The sequence below is a fragment of the Convolutriloba macropyga genome, chromosome 15 (assembly GCF_964194025.1).
Source record: "Convolutriloba macropyga chromosome 15, txConMacr16.3, whole genome shotgun sequence".
Lineage (NCBI taxonomy): Eukaryota > Metazoa > Xenacoelomorpha > Acoela > Convolutidae > Convolutriloba > Convolutriloba macropyga.
Window position 1 is genome coordinate 1640814 of NC_134482.1, and position 27487 is coordinate 1668300.

At 34.9% G+C, this 27487-nt stretch overlaps 2 protein-coding genes across 3 annotated transcripts in view; one reads left to right on the forward strand and one right to left on the reverse strand.

The window, feature by feature from the left end:
• LOC142353902 (uncharacterized) overlaps nucleotides 1-26047 on the reverse strand; it is a 52667-nt gene extending 26620 nt beyond the window's left edge. For both annotated transcript variants that reach the window (XM_075406130.1, XM_075406131.1), the window contains exons 1-8: nucleotides 25883-26047; nucleotides 20369-20470; nucleotides 20084-20190; nucleotides 15084-15216; nucleotides 14526-14612; nucleotides 8177-8439; nucleotides 7666-7807; nucleotides 2496-3154 (exon numbers count right to left, since the gene is read on the reverse strand). In XM_075406130.1, coding sequence (XP_075262245.1) covers nucleotides 2496-3154; nucleotides 7666-7807; nucleotides 8177-8439; nucleotides 14526-14612; nucleotides 15084-15216; nucleotides 20084-20190; nucleotides 20369-20470; nucleotides 25883-26036 — 1647 coding nt within the window. In that variant the 5' untranslated portion in view covers nucleotides 26037-26047. The remainder of the gene's footprint in view (nucleotides 1-2495; nucleotides 3155-7665; nucleotides 7808-8176; nucleotides 8440-14525; nucleotides 14613-15083; nucleotides 15217-20083; nucleotides 20191-20368; nucleotides 20471-25882) is intronic.
• LOC142354357 (uncharacterized) overlaps nucleotides 1-27487 on the forward strand; it is a 350658-nt gene that overhangs the window by 162078 nt on the left and 161093 nt on the right. The window lies entirely within an intron of this gene.

The window sequence follows — 27487 nt, forward strand, 5'->3', positions numbered from 1 at the left end:
ATACAGGTCATTGTATTCGCTCAGGTCAAAATTTGTCCTGCAAAGTCTCAAAAGCACTCATGCACCGAAATAATTAGCATCAAAATGTCATACTTTTGTAGCCTATAAAAAGTAATTACCATAGAGGTATATGGGCTACAAATAGTCAAGTTGGCATGTAGTCAATTACCAAAAAGCACGTTTAGCTCAGTGGTAACGACTGGCTACGCAGATAAAATGTCAAAAGTACCCTCGCCGAAGCTCGAATAGCACAAAAACAAACTTTGTAAGCGGAAATTAGGCTGGACATATTATATATCATGCAGCCAAATTCCGCAATCACTAAAAATGCCGCAATCACTGGGATGATAACATTAGACCAAATTTCGGATCTGGCGAGGAGAGCGTGTCAAATTTTCAGTGTTCCAAATTGATAATTTTCATAGAATCTCTTTGTAATGCAAACCAAAATTTTAGTTTGGTACTTGCAAGAAAAAATTTTTTATACGATGTTTGTTTAGAAAGCTACGTGATAAAAAAACTGTGGGTTATCATACACGTCCAAAAAGGATGAAAGAGTTACTATGTTGAGGAGAAATCTGTCAAAAGAATTTTAGGAAAATTTTTGAACTAAGGCTGGCCAAACTGTGGTGAGCGCCGTTTAAGCTCCAAACGATTCATTGAAAAAAAATCTTAATTAATGCTAACGTAACTAAGCTGCATGGAGGAGACCCATAATAGACAAAAGTTAACATAGCTGGCAGATTGCCAGAAAATAGCCGTAATAGATTCGTAGATCGGCAGTCTAAAAAAACAGCAAAAAAGAGAGACCAAAAAAATTCGTCTTTTCATTGAAAGCTGATCTGTTGTCTTTTGATTAAAAGTCTGTATAAGTTATTGCTGCCTCTATTAGCTGCTCTCAAATAACCTTCATTTAGAGTGGCACACACCCATTTGACCTTATCTCTTTGAATTAAAGTGAATAAAAGTCAATTTCAAAGTTAGGAAGTCATTTTTGAGAGTGAGTAAGTCAAGTGTGACCAAAAATTTAATCACGCGAATGAACAAAAAAAACTCGCTCCACTAAGATCGAAAAATGACGTCACACATGCAATTCAGTTGAAATTGCATGAACGAATGAACAAAAAGTGGCTGTAACGTCATATGGTCGTAACAAAAATCATGACGACGAAATAAAAAAACATAGCAGGACAAGTCCTGACGAACAATTCAAAGAATTTTCATTGACTAAACAGAAAACTAGACCTAGAAAGGACAATGAATGGATTGGGAAAACCACTTAGAAAAAAATCCGATCCAAAAAATCGGAAAAACAGAAAAAATCAAAGCGAAATTGCCGCATGTGAACAAAAAACCACTAGCGAGAACGCGAATTTTTGTTCAAACACCGTTTTCTCACTCTACTTTAAATTTATAGCGAAAAAATTCACGCCGCAAAACCACTCGCTTTTTCGCTCCACTTCCTGTTTCGGCGTGACCAAAATCACTACTCCAACTTCAAAAATCATGTGTTAACAGATCTTAAAAAAGACAGCGCCCCAATACAATTCAAATTCTTTGAATTGTAATAAACCAAGAGAAGGCCAATAATAGCCCCAGCTATCGCTGTGCGGCTATTAAAAAAGAGATTCCTTCAGAATCTCTGACATCTTTGGAACATCAGATAGTTGTCTTTCAAGAGTCCTGCAAAATTCAGACGGCTACGTTTAGTCTAGCAAAACCCTGGTTTTGTTTTGTACAATATTGCATCAAGATTAGCGTCAGATGTGGGCTACTGCTTTTAAAGTCTAGCTTTTTTTTGGTTTCAGCAACTATTGGCACTATTCAGCGCCTTTCAGTGCATTCCAGTGCTGTACTAATAAACATATACCGACAAATGTCGGAAGAATTGCTCTTGAACGACAGGTGAGGCAATTTAATTCATCAGGGGCTGTAGCCTAGATCAATTTTTCGTTATGAGTGAAAAAAACTTTGACCCCATTGGGATTCGAACCACTGACCTCTCGATCCATGGCCACCCTCACTTATCACTGTGCGTGAAAAAGTCACTTGAGAAGTCAAAGAATGTTCTAGAACAAAAGCGCAAATTGTCAATAGCGAAAGATTTGCATAAAAAAACACACACGTTTACAATAATTGCTATGAACTGCGTTCAAGAGCAATTAAAAACTATGGCCTAAGTTTTTTGTCTTATACCTAAAGAAAAACCGGAGAAAAATTGGACACAGGTTTTACGCCGGGAAAATTTGAAATGGAAGAATAAGCAATTTTCCAGCTGAGAAATGTAGGATTATTAAGTATAGGAAGGATTTCAGGGAATCCGAACCGGGAAACGATGCACCGGGAGCCCCGATGGCTGAACTCGGGTACTTGAGAAGATATAAAGTTTGTGAAACAGTTTCTGAGCAGACTGTTTGTATGCCACAACAATTATATTCTATAAAAAAACTGATGACATCCCAAGCTCAAATCGTGACTAATGAACTGAAACTTACAATTATCTGCATAGTGCTTCTGCTGCCAGTAGTTGTGGGGCGTGCCGCAGTAGTCGGAAGAAATGTACGAAAGATGGACAAATTTGCGGGTGCAGTGGCAGAATTTATTGGACCCGTGGGAATATTTGAAGTAGAGGTGTAATCATTTGTAAGAAGGGTGGGAACATTTTCACGAGTAGTGGGAATTTTCGCAGTAGTGGAAACGAAAGCAGGAGTAGTGGGAACAATGGCATTAGTGGGAACGAAAGCAGGGTTAGTGGGAACATCGGCATTAGTGGGAACAAAAGCAGGAGTAGTGGGAACAATTGGAGGAGTACTGGCTACATTAGCAAGATTAGTGGGAAAGTTGGAAAAATTTGTAGGAGCGAATCCAGAAGTTGTCGGAACAACTAAAGGAGTGGTGGGACCATCTGCTGTGGTTGTGGGAACATCTGTAGAAAAGAAGGGAGAAATTTCATGAATAGTGGAAGCAACTCTAGTTGTCAGCATAGTAGTGGGCCATGGGGTAGAAGGGAAGGGGCTGTAGGTTGCCATTACAGGTGTTCCAGTGGTGTTGGTCTGGTCTATCTCGTACAACCACAGCCCTGTCACCCCCACATTAGTCCCTGTCTCCAGATTACCCACTGCTGATGTTCCGGAGTCGGGCAACTCAAATGCGGCTGAAAACCATATTTGTTAACTATTACAGTTGAGTAAGTCTTATCGGTTTTGATTTTGTCACCGTCCCGCTGTTTTTCTAGAACTAATTTGCTCACTATAAACTACTCATGATCAGAAAATCCGAGATCAAATCTGCAAATGGTCAATTCAAAAGAGATTCTCTTTGACCAAACTCGTCCAAATTGTCATTTCACAAGAATCTCCGCATCTACCCAAAATTTGTGACGATTAAGCTAAACAACTTTTTCACTATCTTGAAAGTTTGAACAATTATTCAATCATATAAACCATTTTAATGCCTGCGTCCGAAAATTTTTCTGCACTTATTCACGTTTGACAAAATTTACTGTTTTAATGGTGTCTTCCATTTTTCTTTCATCTGAGATAATCATTCCAGCATTTTTCATTCAAGATTATTAACCCTTGAGTTTTGATAACTAATTTTGTATGATTGCGTACAAATGACCAACCTGTCATTTGAAGGGTTTGCAACAGAATAAACCCTTGCAAATTAAACCGCATAGCTACAAATTTACCTAAACAGCGATGATTATGTATTTTGGGCATCATTGAGCGTTCCGACTTATCATTTAAACTCGTACTACCTGGGTCGAGATGCCCGCACCGTTTCAGTGCATTTTTTGTGAGAAATGCGCTGAATGTATTGAAGTTGTATACATAATCCGCTGAAAGCGCTCACTTTTGCTGATGTTTTCAGAATGCACTGGAGGTTAAAAACTTCAGCGCAGCTTTATATTTCTTTAAAATGTTTCAGCGTTTTTCAGCACAATTTCTACATAATTTTAAAACTTTTTCAGCCCCTTTCTTACACAGTTCCAGTGTATCCGTCTGAAAAACCAACGAATTTCAGCGCACTTCTTTTAAAGAGTTTCTGCCGATTTCAGGGTATAATTATGCAGGTTTTTTTACCCGTATTTCTTTCCACTAAATTTGATCCTATAAAAATAATTCATATTTTTTTCAAGAAATTCGCCAAAAAACGCTAAATTGCGCTGAAATGTCAGCACATTTTTTTAATATAGTTTCAGCGCATTTCAGAAACTTGCAGCGCAATTCTTGCAAAACGATTAAACAAGACGAAAGTCAAGAACAAATGCTACAGTGGATTGGGTGATCACAAACAAACAGTACAGCAGGATGCGAGAATCAGGCATTGAGGGAAAAGTTAAACAATGAGTTTAAAAGTTCAGCGTCTTTTTAAGTCAGGTTTTTGTGCTGACGATTTCAAAAAACAACTCATTTCAGCGGTTTTCTGATATAACTTTCAGGAAATTTCTTGACTTGGATATAATTCTCGGCATTATAAAAATAATATTAATAATAATAAATTCAACCAAACATGGTTACAACCAGCTTGGTAGTCCCCAGATTTGCGGAGAAATCAAGTTTCAGTAATTAAAATTTCTCGAAAATTTTCCATCCTGAAGGGTAAATTTTATATTTTTGAATCTTTTCACCTCCTCCCTTTCCAAAAAGCTCTTCACCTCTCTTCGAAGCTTAAATGGATTTTTGTGTGGTGAATAGCTAGAAAAACTGTTAAGTTGAGACAAGAATTATTGAATCTCTATTAAAGTAATTATCTTCAGAACGTTTCCGAAATGTTTTTCTGGCTTCAAAAAAAACTGGATCTGGTCCTTGGACAACCAAAAGTTATTGACAAGTGATCCGAGGCATTCATAGAACTTAAGCCCACTAAAATTGTGTTATGCAGAATTAGGTCGTTAAGAACTAGAAAATAACTGACTGGCAACAAGCGATTTCGAAACAGGCTCTCAGCGTATTCTTTGTCGACCAAAACTGAACGGCAAGTTATCCATTGTAAATATGATCTTTGCACTCTTTCCAAGCGTTGAAGATACTGTGGTCCTGAGTTCCAGACATTTGACACATAAAAGACTGCAGAGAAAATATATATGTTTTCACCAATGTGCATTTGACCGTTTCTTTTGTGGTGCGGGGTATAACTCTTCTAAAAAGATTCAGTTTTTGAAATCCTTTCTTTATGGCTATTTCGAGGTGAAAATTCCAAGTCATGCTTTAAAAATTAACCCGAGGTCTTTAATAAAAATGAAACGTTAAAGGACTTTAATAAAAATTAAAAGACGTAAAAATTAAACCGAGGTCTTTAATTTTTTTTTTCGTTTTTGATGACAATGCCTTTTGCAAAGAACTTTGTAGACGAATCATATGTATTTTTGCATGAGAAATCAAGAATGCTGAATTTGTCAAATTTGATTTTTAGTTTGTTTGAACCAGACCATTCGATAGCTCTATTTATATCAAACTAAAGCTCTTCACGTTCTGAAATCTGTCCTATTATTTTCGTATCATCGGCTCATGTAGATATGATGTAGCAACTACTCAGAAATTGCAGTAGAGAGGTCAAAAATTTTTGTACAATCATTCACACTAGTTAGAGTTGAGCGAATTTTCTCTTTTCGACTCATTCCATTGGCAATTCGATTCTAAAAACTCCTTATTCCCCGACTACGAGAATGGCTCTTGATCAGTTATATTAAAGAATTTTTTTTACAAATTGTGGCTATTAATCAAGGTATCAGACAAAAGTGAGCACTTTTTCCAAAAAAAATGGACAAATACATATCTGGACAGAAACGCAAGCTGGCGAAAACAAGGTTTAAAATATAAATAGTTTGTTTATTTTTTCAACCGTTAGTTATTACAAATTCTTAGCTATATAAACCCGAATTGGTGCTGCTCGGACTCTATTTGAGTGCAAACATTTTGTCTTCAGATTGTGCCTGGAAATAATATAGTCGGGTGAACTGAATGACGTAAAAATAATAGTTTTGAGGACAAAAAGCGCATCCAGAAGCTTCAAGTACTCTTTGTTTCAGAACAGATTTTGGTTTGTATTATTGAAACTTGTTATTTCAGCGCTGAAGAGCACTCAGGTCAAATTTCAATTTTACCTGCTTTTTCTTCTGACAAAAAGAAAATTGTGAGACGTTTTACGTATTTCGTGTTCGAAACATCGCAAATCAAATGAAAAAGACCGCAAATCGTTAATTTTTAATTCTTAATTATCAAAAAATGAAAACTTCGGACTGCCCTTACTGCAACAGAGTCTATGGCTAACTGAATCAAAAACAAACACTTAAAAAGTTGCTTACATGGTTTGGCTTTTGCTTGAACCCGATTTCGGGCCTCATTTTCCAGCAGAAATGTAATTTGCGAAATCTGTATCTGTTCGGTTTCGCCCCGCCCCCGATTTTTTATGCCTATTATTATAAATTATATGCTATATTGATATAGGACGTTACTAGGTAAACATTAGTACGCACGCCTGGGGTCGTAAAATTTATATGCACGTTCAGGTAGGGGCCGATACAAAAAAGATCCTGAAATTTTGTGTGAAGCAAACATGAGCAGCGTGCGGTCCTTGGGATCGAGTGCATGACTAGACGGCTTCCTTCAGTTGAACAAACGTTTATTTGGTGGGCAATTGTGAACAATCAGAAGCCCAAGAGTTCGTTTAGGGTAATGAAAGAATTTTCATTGGAACACTCTTGAATTTAGATGGGGTCGGGAAACGACAATTTTGAAATCTTTGATGACAAAAACAACAATGGTAGAACATCAACTTTTATACCAATATCAATTTTAAAAAACCAAAATTGAATCAGTTTTCTCACATTTAATATTCTTATTGAGTTATCACCGGTAAGGTCCGTATGAAATTCTTTTATTAGCCCCGAAAAATTGCTTTAAGGCAAAAAATTTTGGACCCCAATTTTCTTGTTTATGCCATAGCTTTGCCTCAATAGGAGTGCTGTTCTGCTATAGAACGATTTTCAAATACATTGGAAGCCAAAGAAAAGTGACCATTTACAAATTTCGCTATGTAACTATTTTATCAGCAAAAAACGCTACGTTATCGCCACACAAAACGGCATTTAAGTGTTGGCTTTGTTTTAACTTGCTATTTAAAATTCATTTTTATGGTATTTGAACCCTATTTATAATTCAGTGCATTATTTAATCTTGCTCTTGCATCCAAATAAACAGGCTAACGAAAAGAGAAGATAAAATGGCAATTCAAATAATCGTTAGCCTTAAACATTGCAAATATAAACATTTGGAGCAGAATTTTTGTCATTTGAAACTTTTTCTTATTTTTCGCGGTTTGAAATTCGGATGTTAATCTTGCAAGATCTTGCAAGATTAACATCGTCTTGCAAGATCTTGCAAGATTAACATCCTTTTGCACGAATCTTGCAAGATCTTGCGAGATTAACATCCTTTTGCACGAATCTTGCAAGATCTTGCGAGATTAACATCCTTTTGCACGAATCTTGCAAGATCTTGCGAGATTAACATCCTTTTGCACGAATCTTGCAAGATCTTGCGAGATTAACATCCTTTTGCACGAATCTTGCAAGATCTTGCAAGATTAACATCCTTTTGCACGAATCTTGCAAGATCTTGCGAGATTAACATCCGGTCTCGACCAAGGCACAGTGCTTACCAAAATTTGGTCCATTTACACCTGCTCTGAGGTATTCACCATCATCTCTGCCTCTGATATATGGAAGCTGGAAATAGTCAAATAGGGCCACACATTTTTCAGCTGCTCCACTGGCTGCTCGGTCCACACATGCCAACACCATCTGGAATTATTGTTAGCGAAATCAACAAGGAGGAATTCGCAATCCCTGTTTTTACGGTTGCAAAATGGGTTACACGTTGCTTAGAAATCCGAAAATTTTTCGCAATGCAATACATGTGATCACCAGAGGCCATGTGTTTGATAAGCAAGTTACTTTCCAAAAAACACTTTTCCGGAGGAAAATTCCGCTTCATGACTTTCAATTTCCCCGACGAAAGAAACGTATGCATTGCTGAAAGTATATGTAGTGTATGCGCTCTGTTCCATAGACGTACTCAAGGTGTTTTTCTAAACAAAAGGACATAAAAGTGGATTTTGGTTGCCACAAATGCATGCAAATTAACAATCAGTCATGAAAGATGTGACAAACCTGGAATGTGTTGTGATAATCCACAATCTGGGGAGGCTGAGTGACCTTGTACCAGGACACACAAATCGCCCATCGGGGCACAAACTCATCATCGCCAGTAAGTGTCGTGATTAGAGTGTATTCACGCGGCACAAGGTCACGTGATATGATGTTGTTCAACACACTCGGTTCAAACTTGTCAGAGTCTTTTGTGTCGGAGAAAACTGACTGGAGGATGTCTTGGAAGAAGTAGTAATTGAAGTAGACGTCGTAAGCTGTCAACCCTGGAGTGAGTAGTGAAGAAAAAAGTTGAAAAATGATCATTTCCATTTTTGCTCATAACTGATTTTGAGGAATTCGGTAAAAATTTGACAAAATTCATGTTAAAAAAGAAAGAATCAAAACGACCAAACGAGACTGGAATGATAACTGATTGCTGTGACAAAGTGCGCGATTTTGATTTTAAATACCAAGCAAGGAGGCTCGTTATGTGCGTTCGCACATGATGCTCCGACCCGCTCTCATCTACATTTTTGACATAACTGTCAACCAAATGAAGAGATAATAAAAAACAGATCTTTGAGTTTTAAAAAATCGTTACACAAACTACTAAATGAATTACATAATTTCATGCCTCATTACAGCTCTCAAAAAATCTGACACAATTAAAGAGATTACGTGAGAAAAAAAATAAACCACAAAATAAGCAGAATAAAAATATTTTCACAGCAAAATTTCAACGTCAAAATAAAATCAGAAGATACCTTAACTACAAAATTTTGTTTTTACCCTTACTACAAAGCAGATGGGACTTGATATTAATGAGACTAGGTAACAAGATGACAACGAGAAGCAATAATGAGGCAAAACACAAAATCAACCAATATTTTTTAAACCAAATATTTGCAAACGTCTTTAAAACCATTAGCTTTTAACAAAAAAATTCTGGATAAATTTTTTGAAAGGTCATTCAAAAACCAATAGCATCTGTCTTTGGTTACACTAAGCCACAGAAATGGACTAAAGATGAAAACTTAGAAAAAAAATTACAAATAATTTGTGAACACACAGATTATTGAAGCCATTATAATCTTTCGCTGTTTTCCCAATATTTTTTAAAATGTTAATTAAAATGTTTTTGAAATGAGTTAAAATAATAAATATGTTCACTTGAGCCCCATATGAAAATCATTGTGGCTCTGTTTTTATGCAAATGTGCTCAAAGAAGAGAAAAAAGGAACCATCAATTTTGACCACTAAAAAAAACTTTTATGAAAACGCATGCTCTTCAACAAGCAAAACATCAATTACGTTGTGATATTAATAGCCAACTTAATTTTCGAACTACAGGGAACTGGATGGGGCCTCTCACTGATGAGAATTAGATACAAAATGACAAAAGTAACAACAAAAACTAAAAATTCTATAAAAAAAGTTTGCAAACAAATAATATCATAAACTTTAAACTTAAAAAATTACATGAAATAAACATACTCAATTGAGTAATTTCATTTGTTCAACTCTCAGTTAGGGTCTTATCTGACCTCTCAGTTCCTTACGACTACATAAAGAAACAAAAACAGTCAAAAACAGCAAGCTAAAAAATTGAGAGAGAGAAGTGTCCAAACCATTGAAAAATGAACCATTCATTCAGAATTTTTTCACTTTCGAAAATTTTTTGCAACAATGAAAGTCTTTTTTTTTGTAAAAAATGGCCTTAAAAACAAGCAAATTTGAACAAATTTGAAATAACCACAATTTTTTTTCAAAAAACCCGTGGTATCAAAGCCATTAAATTCAATATCTTGCACAAACGTTTAATTGGTGGACAAATTTGAACAATCAGAAGCCCAAGTGTTCGTTTAGGGTATTGAAAGAATTTTCATTGGAACACTCTTTAATTTAGATGGGTTCGGGAAACGACACTTTTGTAATCTTTGATGACAAAAACAACAATGGTAGAAATTCAACTTTTATACCAATATCAATTTAAAAAAAACCAAATTTGAATGATTTTTCTCATATTTAATATTCTTATTGAGTTATCACCGGTAAGGTCCGTCTTGAATTTTTTTTTAGCTCCGGAAAAAGAGCTTTATGAAAATCTTTTTGGACCCCAATTTTCTTATTTCAGCCATAGTTTTGCCTCAGTATTAGTGCCGTTCTGCGAGCAGAAAACGTTATGTTATCGCCACACAAAACAACATTTAAGTGTTGGCTTTGCTTTAACTTGCTTTTCAAAATTCATTTTTTCGGTATTTGAATTCTATTTATTATTCAGTGCTGTATTTAATCTTACTCTTGCATCCAATTAAACACAGTTTAACAAAGGAGAAGATAAAATGGCAATCCAAATAACAGTTAGCCGTAAACATTGCAAATTTACAACTACATAAAGAACAAAAAAAAACACGCAAAAACAGCGAACGGAAAAAAATTGAGAGAGAAGTGTCCAAGCCATTGAAAAATGAGCCATTCATTCAGAATTTTTTCACTTTCAAAAATTTTTTACAACAATGAAAATCTTTTTTTTGTAAAAAATGGCTTAAAAACAAGCAAATTTGAACAAATTTATTAAAACTACGAATTTTTTTCAAAAAAACCGTGGTATCAAAGCTATTAAACTCAATATCTTGTACAAACGTTTATTTGGTTGGCAAATTTGAACAATCAGAAGCCCATGAGTTCGTTTAGGGTAATGAAGGAATTTTCATTGGAACTCTCTTGAGTTTAGATGAGGTCGGGAAACAACACTTTTGAAATATTTGATGACAAAAACAGCAAAGATAGACGTCAACTTTTATACCAATATCAATTTTAAAAAACCAAATTTGAATGATTTTTCTCACAATTAATATTCTTATTGAGTTATCACCGGCAAGGTCCGACTGGAATTTTTTTAGGCCCGAAAAAACTGCTTTATGAAAATCCTTTTGGTCCCCAATTTTCTTATTTCAGCCATAGTTTTGCCTCAGTATTAGTGCCGTTCTGTGAGCAGAAAACGTTATGTTATCGCCACACAAAATGACATTTAAGTGTTGGCTTTGTTTAACTTCCTTTTCAAAATTCATTTTTATGGTATTTGAACTCTATTTATTATTCAGTGCTATATTTAATCTTACTCTTGCATCCAATTAAACACAGTTTAACAAAAAGAGAAGATAAAATGGAAATCCAAATGACAGTTAGCCGTAAACATTGCAAATTTACGACTACATAAAGAACAAAAAAAACACGCAAACAGCAAACGGAAAAAAGATTGAGAGAGAAGTGTCCAAGCCACTATAAAATGAACCAATCATTAAGAATCTTTTCACTTTCAAAAAATTTTTTAACAACAATGAAAGTCTTATTTGCAAAAAAAAGGCTGAAAAAACCAGCAAATTTGAACAATTATATTAAAGCCCCGAATTTTTTTCAGAAAACCCATGGTATCAAAGCCATTAAGTTCAAAAATTTTCAACGGAAACCAAAAAATTAATAAGTTACAATAAGCTAAGCTTCGACGAGAAAGCAATAAATTTTGTAATTCTCAAATCATCAATAATTCATCACAATATGTTTTATGACTATGAAAACGACAACAAATACAGGCAAAAACTAAAAAAAATTATTAGAAAAATGCTAGAAGACAGTGTCCAAGCCACTAAAACCATACATTTTTCTCCGCAAATTGTACCTATGATCTAGTGAAAACCTTCTCTGAGCCTCTGGGAACTGGCGATAATAGGATAATGTGATAAGATTCCAAAAGAATCCAAAATTATGAAAAAAAACAAACAAAAAAATTTTATGTGCAGGCGTGGCAATATCATTTTGATTGCAGTAGAAAGAAAAGGAGTCTTGTCATTAGTGAGACTGACTTACAGAGCACAGAAACAAATTTAAGATCGGTTAAAAATTCAAAAAAATAATTTTTCTTTGAAAAATTATTTTTAAGTGTTAAGAGCCATTAGCTGTCCACTCAAATTACTACAAAGGTTCGCTTACTGCTCTTTAGGAGGCCTATTGCGCGTTTAGTCAACGAGTCTATGTCATAGGACTACAATTTTTTTCAAATCTCAAAAAGAAAATCGAAATTTCAATAAAAATTGAAATTTTGAGTCGAAGCCACAAATAAATGGTCGATTCCTTGAAAACGAATTTTTAGTTCACTGGACGTTATCTGGCTGTAAGAGAAGATCGTGATCAATAGAACCTGGGTTTGAAAAGTGAGTCTCTAAGTGACTTGAAAAAAATAAAAAAAAATATAAATTTGTTTTCAAAACATCAGCTCTCAAATAATCTAATAATCAATTTTTTTTATAGTAAACTTAACTATGAGACAAAAACGTACCCTTTTTTGGGTTTTTCGTCTGTTAGAAGCAGAAGATTGTTTCATTTGTAGCAAAAAATGTAATTTTGAATAGATATTTCCAAAGAGAAAAACTAAATTTGAACAAAAAATTGAACAAAATTATTCCAAACATCACGTGTTCACAAAAAAATTTAAACCTCGATAACTCCTCAAAAAACACGAAACTCAAAAATCTTTTTAATTCCAAACTCTACGCTCAACGAGCTTTTCGATGATATCACTCACTTTTTGCCACGATGAATATATCGATCGGCCAAAATTGTCTTAACAAAAAATCCATTTGAGTATATTGTACCTCCCCCCCACAAGTGGGGTCGGAACAATAAAAAAGCAAGACTTTTCAAAAAAATTCTCAATTATTTCCTGACACCTTACATTCATTGAATATAATAACCATAAGTTTCCTCAAATTCTACGGGAAAAATGACAGAAATGTTCTGAAATTGAGCAACGCAAGTATTGAAATGCGAACACTATAATCCTCCAATTTTCTTGGAAATTTCTTGTTGAAGTTGGTTGTTCTTGTGGTTTCGGTTCTTATTCCATTTGTACTAATTTTGAATTGAATTTGAAATTTAGTAAGGAAATTGTGTGAATAGGTGATCGAGAATTGTGTTCAGTGAATTGCATAATTTCAACTATCAGCATTCTGCCGAACTTGGTACTTGGTAATAACTTCTCAGCTCCTATGCAACAACCTCTCAATTCTTTGAGTGAACCAAAATTCAATACCGTCACAATAATTTTTGCAACAGCAGCAACAGCAAAAAAATGCAAGCACAAACAAGAGCTGGCAGCACAAACTTTTGTTGTTCCAAAATACTTGCCTTGAAACTTGCAAATTTAACAATAGACAGTCTAATGTTTTTGATTCGGTTTTTGTTTAGCAGATTGTTACCCTGAAACAAAACAAGTGGGGTCTAGAAAGTGAACCCCAAGGAAAAGAACCCCTCATAATATTAGAGAGAAAACAAACCCCCACGGAGATAACCCCCATGTTATTTTTGAATTTCGGTTTTTATAATTTGCTCGGTTGTAATATTTTCATAGCAAGTCTCACGGGAAGCTACGGCAAGGCCATGTCATGCGAGGCATCATCAAACGCGTTAAATGCGCTGCTCGTTAAAAGCCAAATGGGGATTTATTTACGTGGGGTTTTACTTCCTATTTAAAATTCAGTGGTTTTTTCCCGTTGTTTTTTGCGTGACCCATGTGATAGCTATCCCAAATAGAGATACCCGGGCTGAGCACCCTGAGGATTTCAGTAGTGAACCATTATGAATCCCGAAACTGTATATAGACTTTTTCACACTTGTACAGATTCTGTTCATGTCAAAATATACACTGATGAGTTATTTTTTTCGGAATAAAACTGTACTTCTGACTTTATCCTTATTTTGATCTGTTGATAACTATTATCATGCAATTATCAGCCTAATTAACATTATTGTATAGCTCTTGTCAGCCCAAAGCCATTTTGTTTCAAACATGTTTCAGCTCTGATTGTAAACCTAAGATACACTGTTCTTGACCTGTTTCAGCGCTGGTTGCGCATCACATTAAGGGCATGTTCACGCCATACTACACCGTAAATCTTACATAGAAAAAGACTATGTTGTTGAAAAGCTGTACATTTATAGGATCAGGAAAATAGGGTCAGGAATTTAGGATCAGTCCTTTTAATCAGTTCCGTTTTTAACCAGACATATGCCGGATTACAGATGTGTAAGATTGTAGATAGTGTTTCAAGAAGGCTATAGTTCCATGCGCAATGATTGGAGTTTAAATTCAGAGAGTCGTAGTTTGCAGTAATCTTGCTTGATTAAAAATCTCAAACAGCAAATGGTCTGGCGACATGTGCTGATATAGATTTTCTTTTTCGTTATGTTCTGCTGTAATAACATCAAACTGGATTGAACTAGTCAAAACAGAGAAACTCATAAATACATTCCTAGCTCTTTGGAAAATGTTTTGGTGCTGTTACAATAAAAAGATATGGAAATGAACACTAGCCTGGGTTGGTTGAATTAAGCCATGCTTGGACAACAGTTGCATTAAGTGCACTGGGGTCATAGTTCACGGTTAGTGTATACGGAAGAGCTGTAAATACAAAAAATAATCATAGCAATCAACTACGGAAAAGGAAAGAAATCCTTAACTGGTATTCAGTTTACGGCCGTTGAAGTCTCAAAGTGTTGAAAGTGTCTTATTATGTGAGATCTTCTATGCATATGTTATTATGTATAACAGTAAAAAAAATTAACTTTTTTTTCTGATGGTTATTCAGTGAATCACCGCTTTGTATTCAATGTCTCAATACCTATGTTAGCAAACGCCTTTCGTTAATTTAGTAGAAAACACGCTAACTCTAGTAGGATAAAATTCCATTTAGTTGGGCAACACATAAATCTAACAGAATAGACAGATTTGCCAACAAAGGAATAGATAATGAAGTCAAATGACTGCAAATAATTTTGATACTTCAAATTTATTAAGTAGTTAATGCGTCAAATGTTTGAACTCGTATCTTTAAAGTCCCAATACTGAGTTTATTAACTTTGTGAGACGAACCCTTGAAGTCATCCTCGATCCATCCCTGTTGGTCTAAACTGACATACCACGTGATGATGTTGTTGCAAATGGACTCCCTGTAGTACCCTGTGTTCTCGTAGTTGATAAAACACTCTTGATCCCACAGATTGTCCTAACATCATATGAATGCTTTGTTATCAATTTATTGTAAAATTAATTGTTGTAACTGTTTAGTATTTTTGATTAATTTCATGTAAATTGCTTATGGTGTGGTATATTCTGAACTACTCCAAAATATCCATGAAATAACAAACCTATGCGAGTCCGCAACCTATGGAAAAAGCAAACTGGCATGAAAAGTCGTCCTCCCGACTTTAACGTGACCCACTTTTTTGCTGCCGGACTTCAGCTCGCCCAAAATTTTCAGATGAACCCAAAGATTCTACATACACGCTATGAGTTTCTATGCAGATTAAGTCTATCAACGTCTATCGCCCTTTAAACTTTTAATGTTCAGGAAATTAAAAAGAAAAAGGAACTCCGCTTATGTGAACATCAACAATTTTTTGTTTTTACAATAGAAATTACCAAAAAATCTCGCTTTAATATCAGGGCAAATGCAGTGACGATTGTAAGAGCTATGTTTACTAATTGCGTTCAACCGAATAAAGTGACAATATAGCTCACTTGCAAAAAGTTAATCATCTTAAGAATGCAAAGTTTCTTGATTTTTTCCGCCAAAATACGAATTTTTAAATTGAAAATTTACTGCCCAATGCAATGCTACTTTAGTTTTGCTATTACATGCTTGACCATCGATTTATGACCATGCTCGACCTTAATTGGATATGAAAAGACTTTTAACATTTTTTCATTAGTGGAAATCAAGAGCAGGGAACTATATTTAACATTGTAAAGGAGAAAAAGAATGCAGTTAAAAACATTGTCCGCGTTGAATTTTTGCATCATTATTAAACAGAAAGTGCGTTGAAAAAATCTATTTTCATTTTTATATGTATTTTATTGACTTATCACTAATATTATTCTGCATTTTGACGTAAATCGTATACTTTTGAGTACAAAAATATCCCCATCTGCAAAATGAAAAGGAACCCACTAGTTCCTTCTGCTCTTTTGCGCTGGTTAAAAGAACGTAAGTTTGCAAAATAAAACTGCACCTTAACCCAAATCCTTAATATTTTGAATAATTTGTCCATTTTTGAAGGGATCTTTCAAGCAAAGGCAGGAAGAAATTTTTCCCGCTTTACCAAAAATTCCGTTAACATTAAAATGTTTACGGTTCTCCCATGGCAGGTTTGCTAGCAATTGCTTCATTTTTTCTAGATGTCCCTCGCTAAAACAGCGCGGAGTCCAAGTGTGTTCTCTGATGATAGGTTTGACCTGTGTTTAAGGACAAACAATGCTAGCTCGATTACTCAAAAATTTTACGGTTGATGTGCTGCCTTGCTTGATGAGACAGCATTTTCAATAAATTACAGGATACGCGACGTATTTATTTTTATTCAAACAACTTCGAAAACATTTCAAAAGTTTATAATTTCTCTGATAAATACTGAAAGGAGAAGTTCACTATATTCGAACTGAAATTCAAATTCTACTCGAATTTTACAAGCAAATTACTATTAAGTGCAATGATCAGAACTCTGGTCATTTAAAAAATCATAAAAATTTTCATTTTTCAATATTGAAATATTATGAGACTCAGATTCGGGTAACTATCAACATATAGAATGACTCTCTACAAATAATGACTGACGAACAACGCGTCAGGTCAGCCATATGTTTAGTCAACGAGGACTTATAGAGGTTGTAATTTGGGTTGAAAAGCCAGTTGTGCTTACTTTCACGCAACGGCAGGCTTCCGCCTCGACAATATCATAATCCATTTTATCGGTTTTTTTTCAATTTTACAAATCACTGTTCACATAAAATTTAATCACCAATGAAGTATAAAACATTATAGATACCAGTTTCAAAACGTTGAATTTGAATAATCAATTGCGACAAGTTCACATTTAATTTTTTTAAATTTTTTGTTAGAGCTCAGTAAAAACTTCAAATTAAGAGTGATTGATGAAAAATATCGTGTTCTGGAAATTTGTTCACAATTGGAAATATTTTCCAAGCACCATTTTTGGGCAAATTTGGGCTATTTTTACGTTTTCGGACCTATTCTGGACAATTTTAATCTTACCAGAAACTAGATTTTGTCTACCAAGTCTTGGTTTGAGACTACCAAATGTGAAAAGTGACCTGATAGTAGTTTTAAATCAGTAAACAAAGGAAGATATGTAATACGACTTGTGCAGTACTGACAATAATTTGGCGTTCGGTCCAGGTGTCTAACATAAGAAAATAATCCTATAGAAACAAATTCTTACAATTTACAATATAAAATCATTTCGTTTGCTACTTTTTGTAAGCTCTACAAGATGGTTGAAAAAAATATTGATAACGAATAAAGAGATAATTAAATGTAAGCATGTATCAGATATCTAATCTGTAGCATAAGGAAGTCTTTCTAATCTTACTAATATTTTTCAACCGCATCTTCGTATCTCTTGCTCGAATTTAAATGTAAATAACACGAGAAGCGTAGGCATTGGATGATTTTTTATCGATAATTTATTATAGTATGTTTTATAGTAATTTTCATATCTCTGAATCCTGTTGATAAGAATTTCTACCTCATGTCAACCGCTGATGAGCAAAAAAATGGTCCATATTTCGAGATTTGTTGCTTCTGAAGTGTACCAGTTTTGAATTTGTTTTATTAGCGATAAGAGCAAAGAACATAGCCGAAAGAATTCCGGAAAAGGCTCAATGTAGCAATCTGAGCGTCCTCACTAATCTAATGCATCTCTTAAAAATATTAAACATTTTAAAATATTAACAAGGAATGTAGTATGAGAAAAGTGACTGACTAAAACTGGTTTAGCATCTGACAAAATTTCCTTCAAGTTGAGACTCCAAAAAAAATGCGCAAAAGACCTTGTAAGATAGGTATTATGCAACTGCAAATTACCAGTTGAAATCAAACTTTAGAAACCAGTTAAAAAAACGAGGAAAAGGAGAGGAGATGACGACGGACAAAATCAGAAGCAACAATATTCTCTACACAATTCACAACAAAATTCTCCACAAAATGCTAAAATGGAACGTCTCAACCATTATCAGGCTGAAAACCGTAATCAAATTTCTGCTAGATTTGTCACCCAAACAGTATTTTGCTGAGAAATGTTTCACGACAAACAAAAAATGCAAAGATCAGAAAATATTGCAAACAGAATTTTGAATTAATTTCATTCAGAAGTGACCTCTCTAGATCTCAAGTGTCCCCTAACTTTTAAATTAATGTTGCTACCAAATCAGTCACTTGCCCAATACTTTATAGACAACAAAACAAATAATTTTAACAATAAAAACGACAAATAGAATAAATAAAAAATAAATGAAATAAAAAGAAATGAAAAAATAGAACAAATAAAAAATGGAAATTCATATTTTTTTCAAGGAAAAAAGCTATGTCTAGCTTTCTAGTGTTACCTCATAGTAGCAACACTTATAAATTAGTAGTTGATTGTGAACTGATCAAGAAAAAATAGAGCGGAAAGACTTAAGTCAGGAGAAACAGGCAAAAAAGGCAAAATTTGTTTTTCTCAATTTTACTCAATATTCTTTAACAAAAACTTTTCAAAATAAATGTCAATCAAAATGCAAGACAACAAATATTGATGGAGAATCTTATCTCAACCCAAAAATACAGCTATAAAAATGAATAATAATTCGAAAACGGTTATTAAAGCTTGGTAAAAGTTTCTGGCTCACTTTTTCAAAATGGTAAAAGTGAGCCAGAAATTGAACCTAAAAGTGTTATATAAGCTTCAGATGGTCAGCAAATTCTTCCAAGCTCACTAATAGTAACTTAAATAATTGACTGCAACACCTTTGATGAAAAAATGGAGTTAAAATAAAAAGAAACCTCTTTGAAAAAGCGGGACGTGGTGAAAAAACTTTGCTCGCTTAGCGAAAAACTTTTTACACCGTCTTTTCTCGCTCTCTCTTAGAAAAACGACATGAGATGAAAACCACTTTTTTCTGCTCTTTTCTTTCATTTTGACCTAAACACTTAGTTTTCACGCGCGGCATTGACTTTTACATCGTGTTTAAAATAAACTTACAATAAACTTAATAATAACTTACAATAAACTGAAAATATACTTTTAATAAACTTACAATAACTTACAATAAACTTAAAATATACTTTTAATAAAGGCGTTCCACCAATATTCATCTTCGTGAAAATCTGTATAATACAAAATTGAGGAATCACAAAAGAAGAGAAATCATTTTGTTAAATTTAATTATCGGTTACTGCTAAATATGGACAAGTTTTCTCAACAGGAGTTTAAAAAAACATGCATCCTCATTCAAACAAGTTCTCTCTTTTTTTAAAAGTTTTGACCGAATCAACCGCAAAATCAGTCATTGCCACTCAGATTTAGACCTCGACTTATGAAAAGACTTCATAATTCTAGCGGGGGGAGGGTCCATGATTGACTATGATTACATGACACGGTCCAGCACATAGTTAAAGTCTAAGCAAACTCTATTCATTGTTTCAGTTAGAGTCTTTTCATAGCAAGTTAAGGTTGAGCTGCATCAAAAGACACGGCTAATGGCTCTGGAACCAATGCTACACGAAAGCGACCGAGTTACTAACAGCCGTGTGCCCAACTAGTAACTTTGTTAAAATTATATGCAACATTGGTTGTATCAAGCGTACAATTGCAACAGTTCATTGCTCTGAAAACTCTTGACTCCATGTCCAGTTTCTGGCGCACGTTTCCTCGAATTGCTTGAAGCTTAGCTCTGATGTTCTGATAAAATGGCGCTATTGCCAGGAACATCAACCTGGGCGGTGTAATTTTCTTGTACAGCCAACTTTGTCTCAAAACCATGTTTTATTGTCGTGACGTGGAAAGGGATTAGATGAATTTAATTTTTTGTAATGTTACCTGTCGATCGTTGTCGATAAGTGCAACTGCAATCACTGTCATATTGATATTAGCAAATTCACTCGAGTTCACCAGAGCAGACCCAGTGTCCAAGACACCTTCAGTTCCTGCAAGAGAGACGGAATGAGAGGAAATTGACACCCGATCAGACCTTCGTTCAACCATTATCCAGACTTTTGTGCGACCTTGCATTTTCCAGCCCATGTCATTTTGAATGCAGCTAAGAATTGCGAAGCTTGAAAAAGTGTCTAACTGTATTGTAATGTTTAGTGTGACGTATCGAACCTGGTATGATGTATCCATTTTCACAAACTGTTATCTGGTTGTAGATGTCTGGCCCAATCAGGAACGAGGTATCGGTAGGACTCTTCACAACGCCACACGCATCTAAAAAGAATAATAATACTTGGTAATCAATTTGACCAAAAAACAAGCCAAATTTTTTAAGATGATACGCTCCATTCACGTTTCTTCACACAAAAAGTTTGTAACGCGCGGTTTCAATAACCCTAGAAAGGACCGGAAAAATATTCCAGCGAGAAATGACCGCTCCTCAAATTTGATCAGATAACTAAACAGGAATACCCTGCCCACCGCAAAAACATACTCCCCAAATGAAAAGCAATTCTTGACCTAAATTTCAAAAAAAACATCATTGACCAAACAGCCAAATAGACTTAGAATTGGCTAGGACCAGATTTGGAAAACCAATTCAGAAAAGAAAACAAACAAAAAATTCAAATAAATTTTTCAAAAAAATAGTCAAACCGCCACATGTGAACAAAAAACCGGGACAACGTTCAAATGCTGTTATCTCACTCTACTTTACAATTCGCTTTCCCACCCGCTCCACTTCCTGTTTTGGTGTGACAAAAATCATCTCTTCAATTTGACTTAAATAATCATAAAAAATGTGAACAGATCCTAAAAAAACATACTCAGAATAATTCGGGGAACGACATTTTACAAAAGTCAAAAAAATCCTTAAAGCAAACATTAGCATGAAAAAGCTCATAAAACAATAGGCTGGTCATTATAAGCTTAAAAACATGTCTACCGTTTCAGAAAAATTAAGAAAAAAATGTTAAAATTTCTGAATTTTTAATTTTTTGTCATTTTTTTCAACAAAAAAGTATACATTACACAAACAGTATACATTAGTATATAAAACTCTTAAAGTAATAAGCGTCCTTTTGAATCCTACTTAAGGTTACAATAGTTCTACAATAATGGCTAAAATTCGCTCAAAAAACAAAATGGGAGAAAAACAACCATATTAGCGTTAATTTCAAACTATTTGGCACAAAACCTCAAATTCACAATCAGAGAAGCCCAAAAAATTCGACTTCTATAAATAACAAAAATTCAATAAGTAAACCTCTTAAAACAATTTGCTTTAAAAAACCGGAACAAAAATTTTTTCTCGCTTACAGCTCTCACAACAATTTTGTCACATCTGAATTTCTCGCTCTCTCCAAACCAGTGGTATGAACAAAAATCCACTCTCTTCACACTCCACTCTTCAACTTTGAACAGCACCCAAACAACACCAAAATATTTTCACGCGTTTCGTTTCTTGTCTAAATATTTACAATGAAATTGTTGAAAAAGACACTTCTTGAAAACTCCTCTCCGAATTTTAAAGAAATAGTGGCCCATTACAATTCAAATTCATTGAGTTGTGAAAAAATTTGTCGGAATGACTAGAGATTTGTTTAAAATTTTCGTTCGGGGCTGATTAATGGTGATCAGAAAATTGTTCTTATTTTGTCTCTAACATATTTTTAGAGCAAAATTCAATACGCAAAACCTGCCGAGAATTTGAAAAATATGTAAGATTTTCCGAAGTTGTAACGTATCAGCTCTGTGTGAGTGTTTTTGGGCTTTATATACAAATTTTTCATTTTAATTTCTCAATATCAAGACATAACAATCATCTCACAGGATTGTAACCATGTAAAATGTGTTTAAAGCAGTAGGAATCAGAGAATTGAACATTTAAAAACCAATGTGATACACTTGATTAGCCTGATACTTTTTTTCTCCTTGTATTTCGTATGAAATTGACCTTCCTTAACTGGTTGTGAATTTGTGCTTAACAGCAGACAAAATATTAAAGGATTCTTTTGAATTAAACATTGAATTAATAACGCGGAGGAAAGTAGCATTATAATACTGAACTTTAAGGCAGTAAAGCTCCTCCATTCGGCCTGCCTTAGGGTGTCTTTAAATTGACAAAAGTTCTTTCACATCCTTCTTGTGGTAAGTAATTTTAAATACTGACTATGACAAAGATATATCATAAAAAAGCAATCTTCTTTGCAACCTTTAATTTCGACAATCTGAAATTAGCATACCAAGGTTGGTCTGATCAGTCTGAACTTGAACATTTACTTAAGTCATCACGGTAGGCCAAAAAAGTTAGCATCTTTGTAATAAAAAATATGGATGAATTAGATCATCACAAAACAAATAAAAGAAAAACAACGAATCTTTTATTTTGAAGACCGCTGAGAATTGAAACAAGTTACACATGATGTGGAGAAGAGAAAGCAGAGCGTTGTTTTAAAGACTCTTATAGGAAATATTTTCAATTAAATGTAATTAAAAGGACATCAGTTGAACCATGTTACTCCGTAGGAGAGCGAGGAGACAATTTCGCAGCTATAATTCTGAATCTACTGCCGAAGGATTTAGGAATTCTTGGATCTTTTCACCAATCTTTATACCATGTAGGGAATCCGGATATTCTCTGTTTCACAAAAGGCAGTTACAATTTAATGATGCAGCAAACTTTTGAAATTAATACATTCGCAGTAATTCAAATCTGTATATAATGAAAGCAGACAAATAATCATGCGTATATTCACTTTTTTGCGCTTATCTTTCAAAGGATTGGCTTTATGACAGTAACATTTTTGACAATTGGGTAACCAAAAGTCCATTCAATCTTGTACCGGTGACAGCAATTAATGATGACTCAAATGAGGCATCTCTTAAGACAAAAAAGTACATATTTGGAGGGTGCAAACAAACTGGTTATATAGGACTGGGGGCAAAACAGAGAAGATCCAAGAACCCCTTTCTGTGTTATATTTTACCACAATATTGCTTAGGCTACAGTTTAGATAGCCGAGTATCAGTTTAAGCGCAACTGCGGACCACTGTTCACGGCCACGCAACGCATGAGCTGTGGGATGTAATCTGGATATCGCGAGTCGGCTATCGCGCAGGGCCTCGACGCGCGCGCCCACCGATCTGCCGGTCTGAAAAATTTTTCAATTTGTATTGCAATTCGGCTAACTGCCATAGCATGGCGTATATAATAGGCTATTCAGTTAACATTGTCTGCGCTTAATTGGAAATGATTAGTCGTTTCTGAGTGGTAAATAAATCGCTCGCTTGGATTCTAATCAAGAATAGCCCCCTTTTCAAAAGGGGTCGGTGGGCAAGGTTACGTACAACAACGCGGACGTAAAACTGTGCTGATTATAAGAGGGCCAAAATTTATTGAATTTTTGATCCAATAAATTTCTAGACCAATCGGATCTCTTCAATTGATATGAGTGCAAAAAGTTTGAACCAATTACAATGAAGTTGCCAGATTTTGGATGTTATTGTTGAATAGGACACGATAATTGAAGCGAGATAAATTTTTAACAAGTAATGATAATTGCGGAACATGGCCAAGCCTCAGCGGCTCGTTTGACTTAATATAAATCTATCAAAACCAAACTACTGATCAGCGGGCCCTGGTTGTTTTAAATATAAACTGCGGTAGCATTTATATGTTAATTAATTGGTATTGGCAGTTTTGGCACTTTCAAATTCAGTTTCAGTCTCGGCACTCTTATACGTCGGCATAAAATTGCTTAATGGGTGGGCAATTGTTGAAAAGATCCGGATTCTTCTATTTTAATTACAAGTTTCATAAAAATTGAACAAGAAAATGACTTTATAAATGGATCGTATATAAATTAATGCAAAAACGTCTGCAGCCATTGCACCAACTGCAGCCAAGAATGGCGTTTCTGTTAATCTATTCCGGTAGCAGGAAATTCTAATTCTTCTTAATTTCCTGTATAAAAGTTTCCCATCTGAACCAAACATATGGCAGCAGGGATTTTTTCCGTTTGTGTCCCCCAGTTCGTTACGCTCCCAGCAGTTACAGAGCACATGTCATTACATAGTAAATCATTATGTAAAAATATGGCACGTGCGTCGGGGGGTGCAAATAATATGCACCCACTAAGCTGGGGGTCACAAACGGAAAAGATCCGGCAGCAGCTATAGTGAGAGTCTTTTAGAGCAGTTGAATAAATTAGCATTTTGTTTCTATGCAACTAAATTGTTGTCATAAAACGACTAAATAGATAGATGGAATTGATTTCCATCTTTTCTGTATAAGTCCCATACAGCCTGCAGATATCAAGCTGAAGGTAGGAGATGAGATACCATATTTTTGTAAATTTATACCACAAGTAATTTATTGCTGGCCAACTCAAAGTCCCGTGATCTGGAATGTGGCGACTTTAATGCACTCTCGCTAACAGCACAAGAGTTTTAGACGCCTAAGCAAATTGTCTCTGAGAAAGGTAAGTACAATTAAGCCGTCCTGTTCATTGGCGTTATTATGCTGAAAGAGGTCAGCCGTGGAACGTACCTACGTACATACTCAGAAAGCTGATAACAGGTTCGTTTGATCGACAAACATTTTTGCAATTCACGCAGCGAAAAAAAGCATGGGACCCTTAATTTTTTTTATTGGGTGGGGTCCATCCAGGTCCGAAACCTTAAAGCTCGAAAAAATAACTTCTTCCGATGACTTTCGTAGCTGTTTCGGGTGGTCCTTCAATTTCGTTAAAAGTAGTTTTATAGGATCCGATTCAGGATAGAATACATTATCATCAGCTAAAACTAATGATATCAAAAAATGTATACAAAGAGCAAAAAAGAATGGACGATTATCGACTGAAAGAAAATTAACTAAATTACAATTTCTGATCCAGAAAAACAAGTCAAAAGGTTAGTAACAATTCCAGAAAAGAGCATCCAACAGGAATAAAGAAGACCCACGTTTGTTCAGACAAAAATCAGCGAGAAATGTTGGAATGATTCAGGTATTTTTGGAGAACTTGTGCAGATAGACTAGAGTCGGAAAATTTTGATGAGTAGATTTCTATTACCGATTTAGATTTATCAGCGAAAAAGAGAGATTAATGTTGAATTTGACTTGTTATCGTCGACCAAGGGGTTGCTGAGGCAACTTTGCTCAGATTTTTCCTATAATTATGAGATAATAAGAACTAACAACACAACTGTGATGATGTTATGTGGAGGTTGTGCTTCAAAATGTAAAAATTAATATAATTTCCGCAAATGAAACATTACAAAAAGCAGCAAACGACTTGAAAAATCATCGGACGAAGTCACAAAGTTATGAATTTTGTAGATTGAACATGAATGAATCGTTGTTTTCTTTGCAAAATGTGCTTAAAAAATATTTTTGATGGACTATAGTTTGATAGAGAGAAACATTATAAAATATATTAAAAATAATTGAAGAACACAGTTAAATATCTGGATAATAATTGTAATTGAATTTACATGCAACGTATCAGGTGAAGTTTAGGTTATATTAGAAAAAAATGGATCTTTTCCGTTTGTGCCCACAATACGTGATGCACCCCCCCCCCCCCCCCCAGATAAAGAGCGCGTGTCATAATACAAAGTGAATCATTATGTAACAATATGGGCGGGGGGCTTTCAATTTATATGAAAGAAAATCAATTGACTTACCTTTCTTCTTATCCAGCAAGTGGGGAGAAGTTGCATCATCTGGCACCAAGAAGAATAGAAGACCTCCAGTGGTATTTTGAGGTGCTGTACTCCCAATCCACTTTATGCTAGCTATTGACCATCCAATGAAAAGCATTAGCTGGCGCGCCAACATAGTTCACAACAACAGCTATAAACAGATTACCCAGTAAAATTAGGAAATTCGAAAAAAAGTTTTTTTTGTTCTGAAATCAATGAGACCACAAAAGCCACAACTAGCCACGGGCAAAAAATCTTCCTGAGCAAGCACCCATGAGTAGTAAGTAAATACTGTCTCAAGAGAGGGGGGGTTATCCTACGATACTTAAACATGGGATAATAGGGGGTTATCCTAGACGGAAAGGGATTAACTTTCATTCTTTACCAGATGTGACTATTTCCAAGGCGGCAAACTTGTTTTCGGTCAAACAGCCAACTTTGTTCTAAATTTCGTTCCGATAAGAGCTGCAAGTGAACAATTTATTGAAACGTATTTTAGCACTCATAAACACAAAATTTACACGGTTAGGAATTCAAAAGGCGCAATTTACGTAGTTAAGTACAATAAGTTTATTGTCTGCGTGCAACTTTAAATGCTGGTTCTTCTTCATAATCGCTACTACTACTTTCACTGCACTCATTAGCTTCATAATTAATGAATGGGTTAGGGGAGGAAGAGCTGGAGCTGGTGGTAGCATCGAAATCTACGATATCATCGCTATCAATATCGTCCTCGTTAATAATACTTGTCATTGCAAATCCCGGGTCAGGTGTTTCCCATTCTTCCGGGCTTTCACTTATTGTTGTATCCGGTACAACAAAACTATTATTATGGTCCCAGTTTGGACTCGAATCTAGGAGAAGGTGAGCATAATTTTCTACATTTTCGTAGTCCCACTCTACTTCATCGCTATCCCAAGAAAAATCTTCGACTCGGCAATGATCAATTTTGTAGTGGCCGAATGGTAGTGTTTTAATTCCCTCGTTCAAAATGTGGCGTTTATTATCAAAAGCAGAGAGACATATTTTATTCGTTGAAACCGTTTGTAGAACATGCTTTTCCGAAACAATCCTTGTGTTTTCAGCGCGCAGTGTACTACCAGTCACAAGTGTATTATTGTAGTCTGCATGTCGAAGCAAATTTTGGGCTGCTCTTGTTATTCCTTTGGCGGACATTTTTCGGTTACCTATGAACAGAAAAAAGCAGTCAAATTATGACAATCATACAAGGTTAGTTGGTACTTTGTTAGTTTTTTCTTGAATCATTAAACGTAAAATACTCACTAGTGGAAGATATGCTGTACAGCTTTGGCTTCAGGCATATAAACTCTTTTATATAATCCCCAGCAAATTCGTCTTTGAATTTTAAAACGACGCGCTTATTTTCTTCGCTGTAGAGTTCGTGATCTTCTGGGTAATTTGAGAAGTCGAATTGATCAAGAACATTGCTCTCCTTCAGTTCACGGTAGAGATCTTCACAATTGATCCGGTATAGCAAGCTATCAGTATCACTATAAAGTAATCGACAGTCAAATGAAGATCGCATTGTTCCATAGTGAAACTGATACATGTAGTATTTCGCTAGAT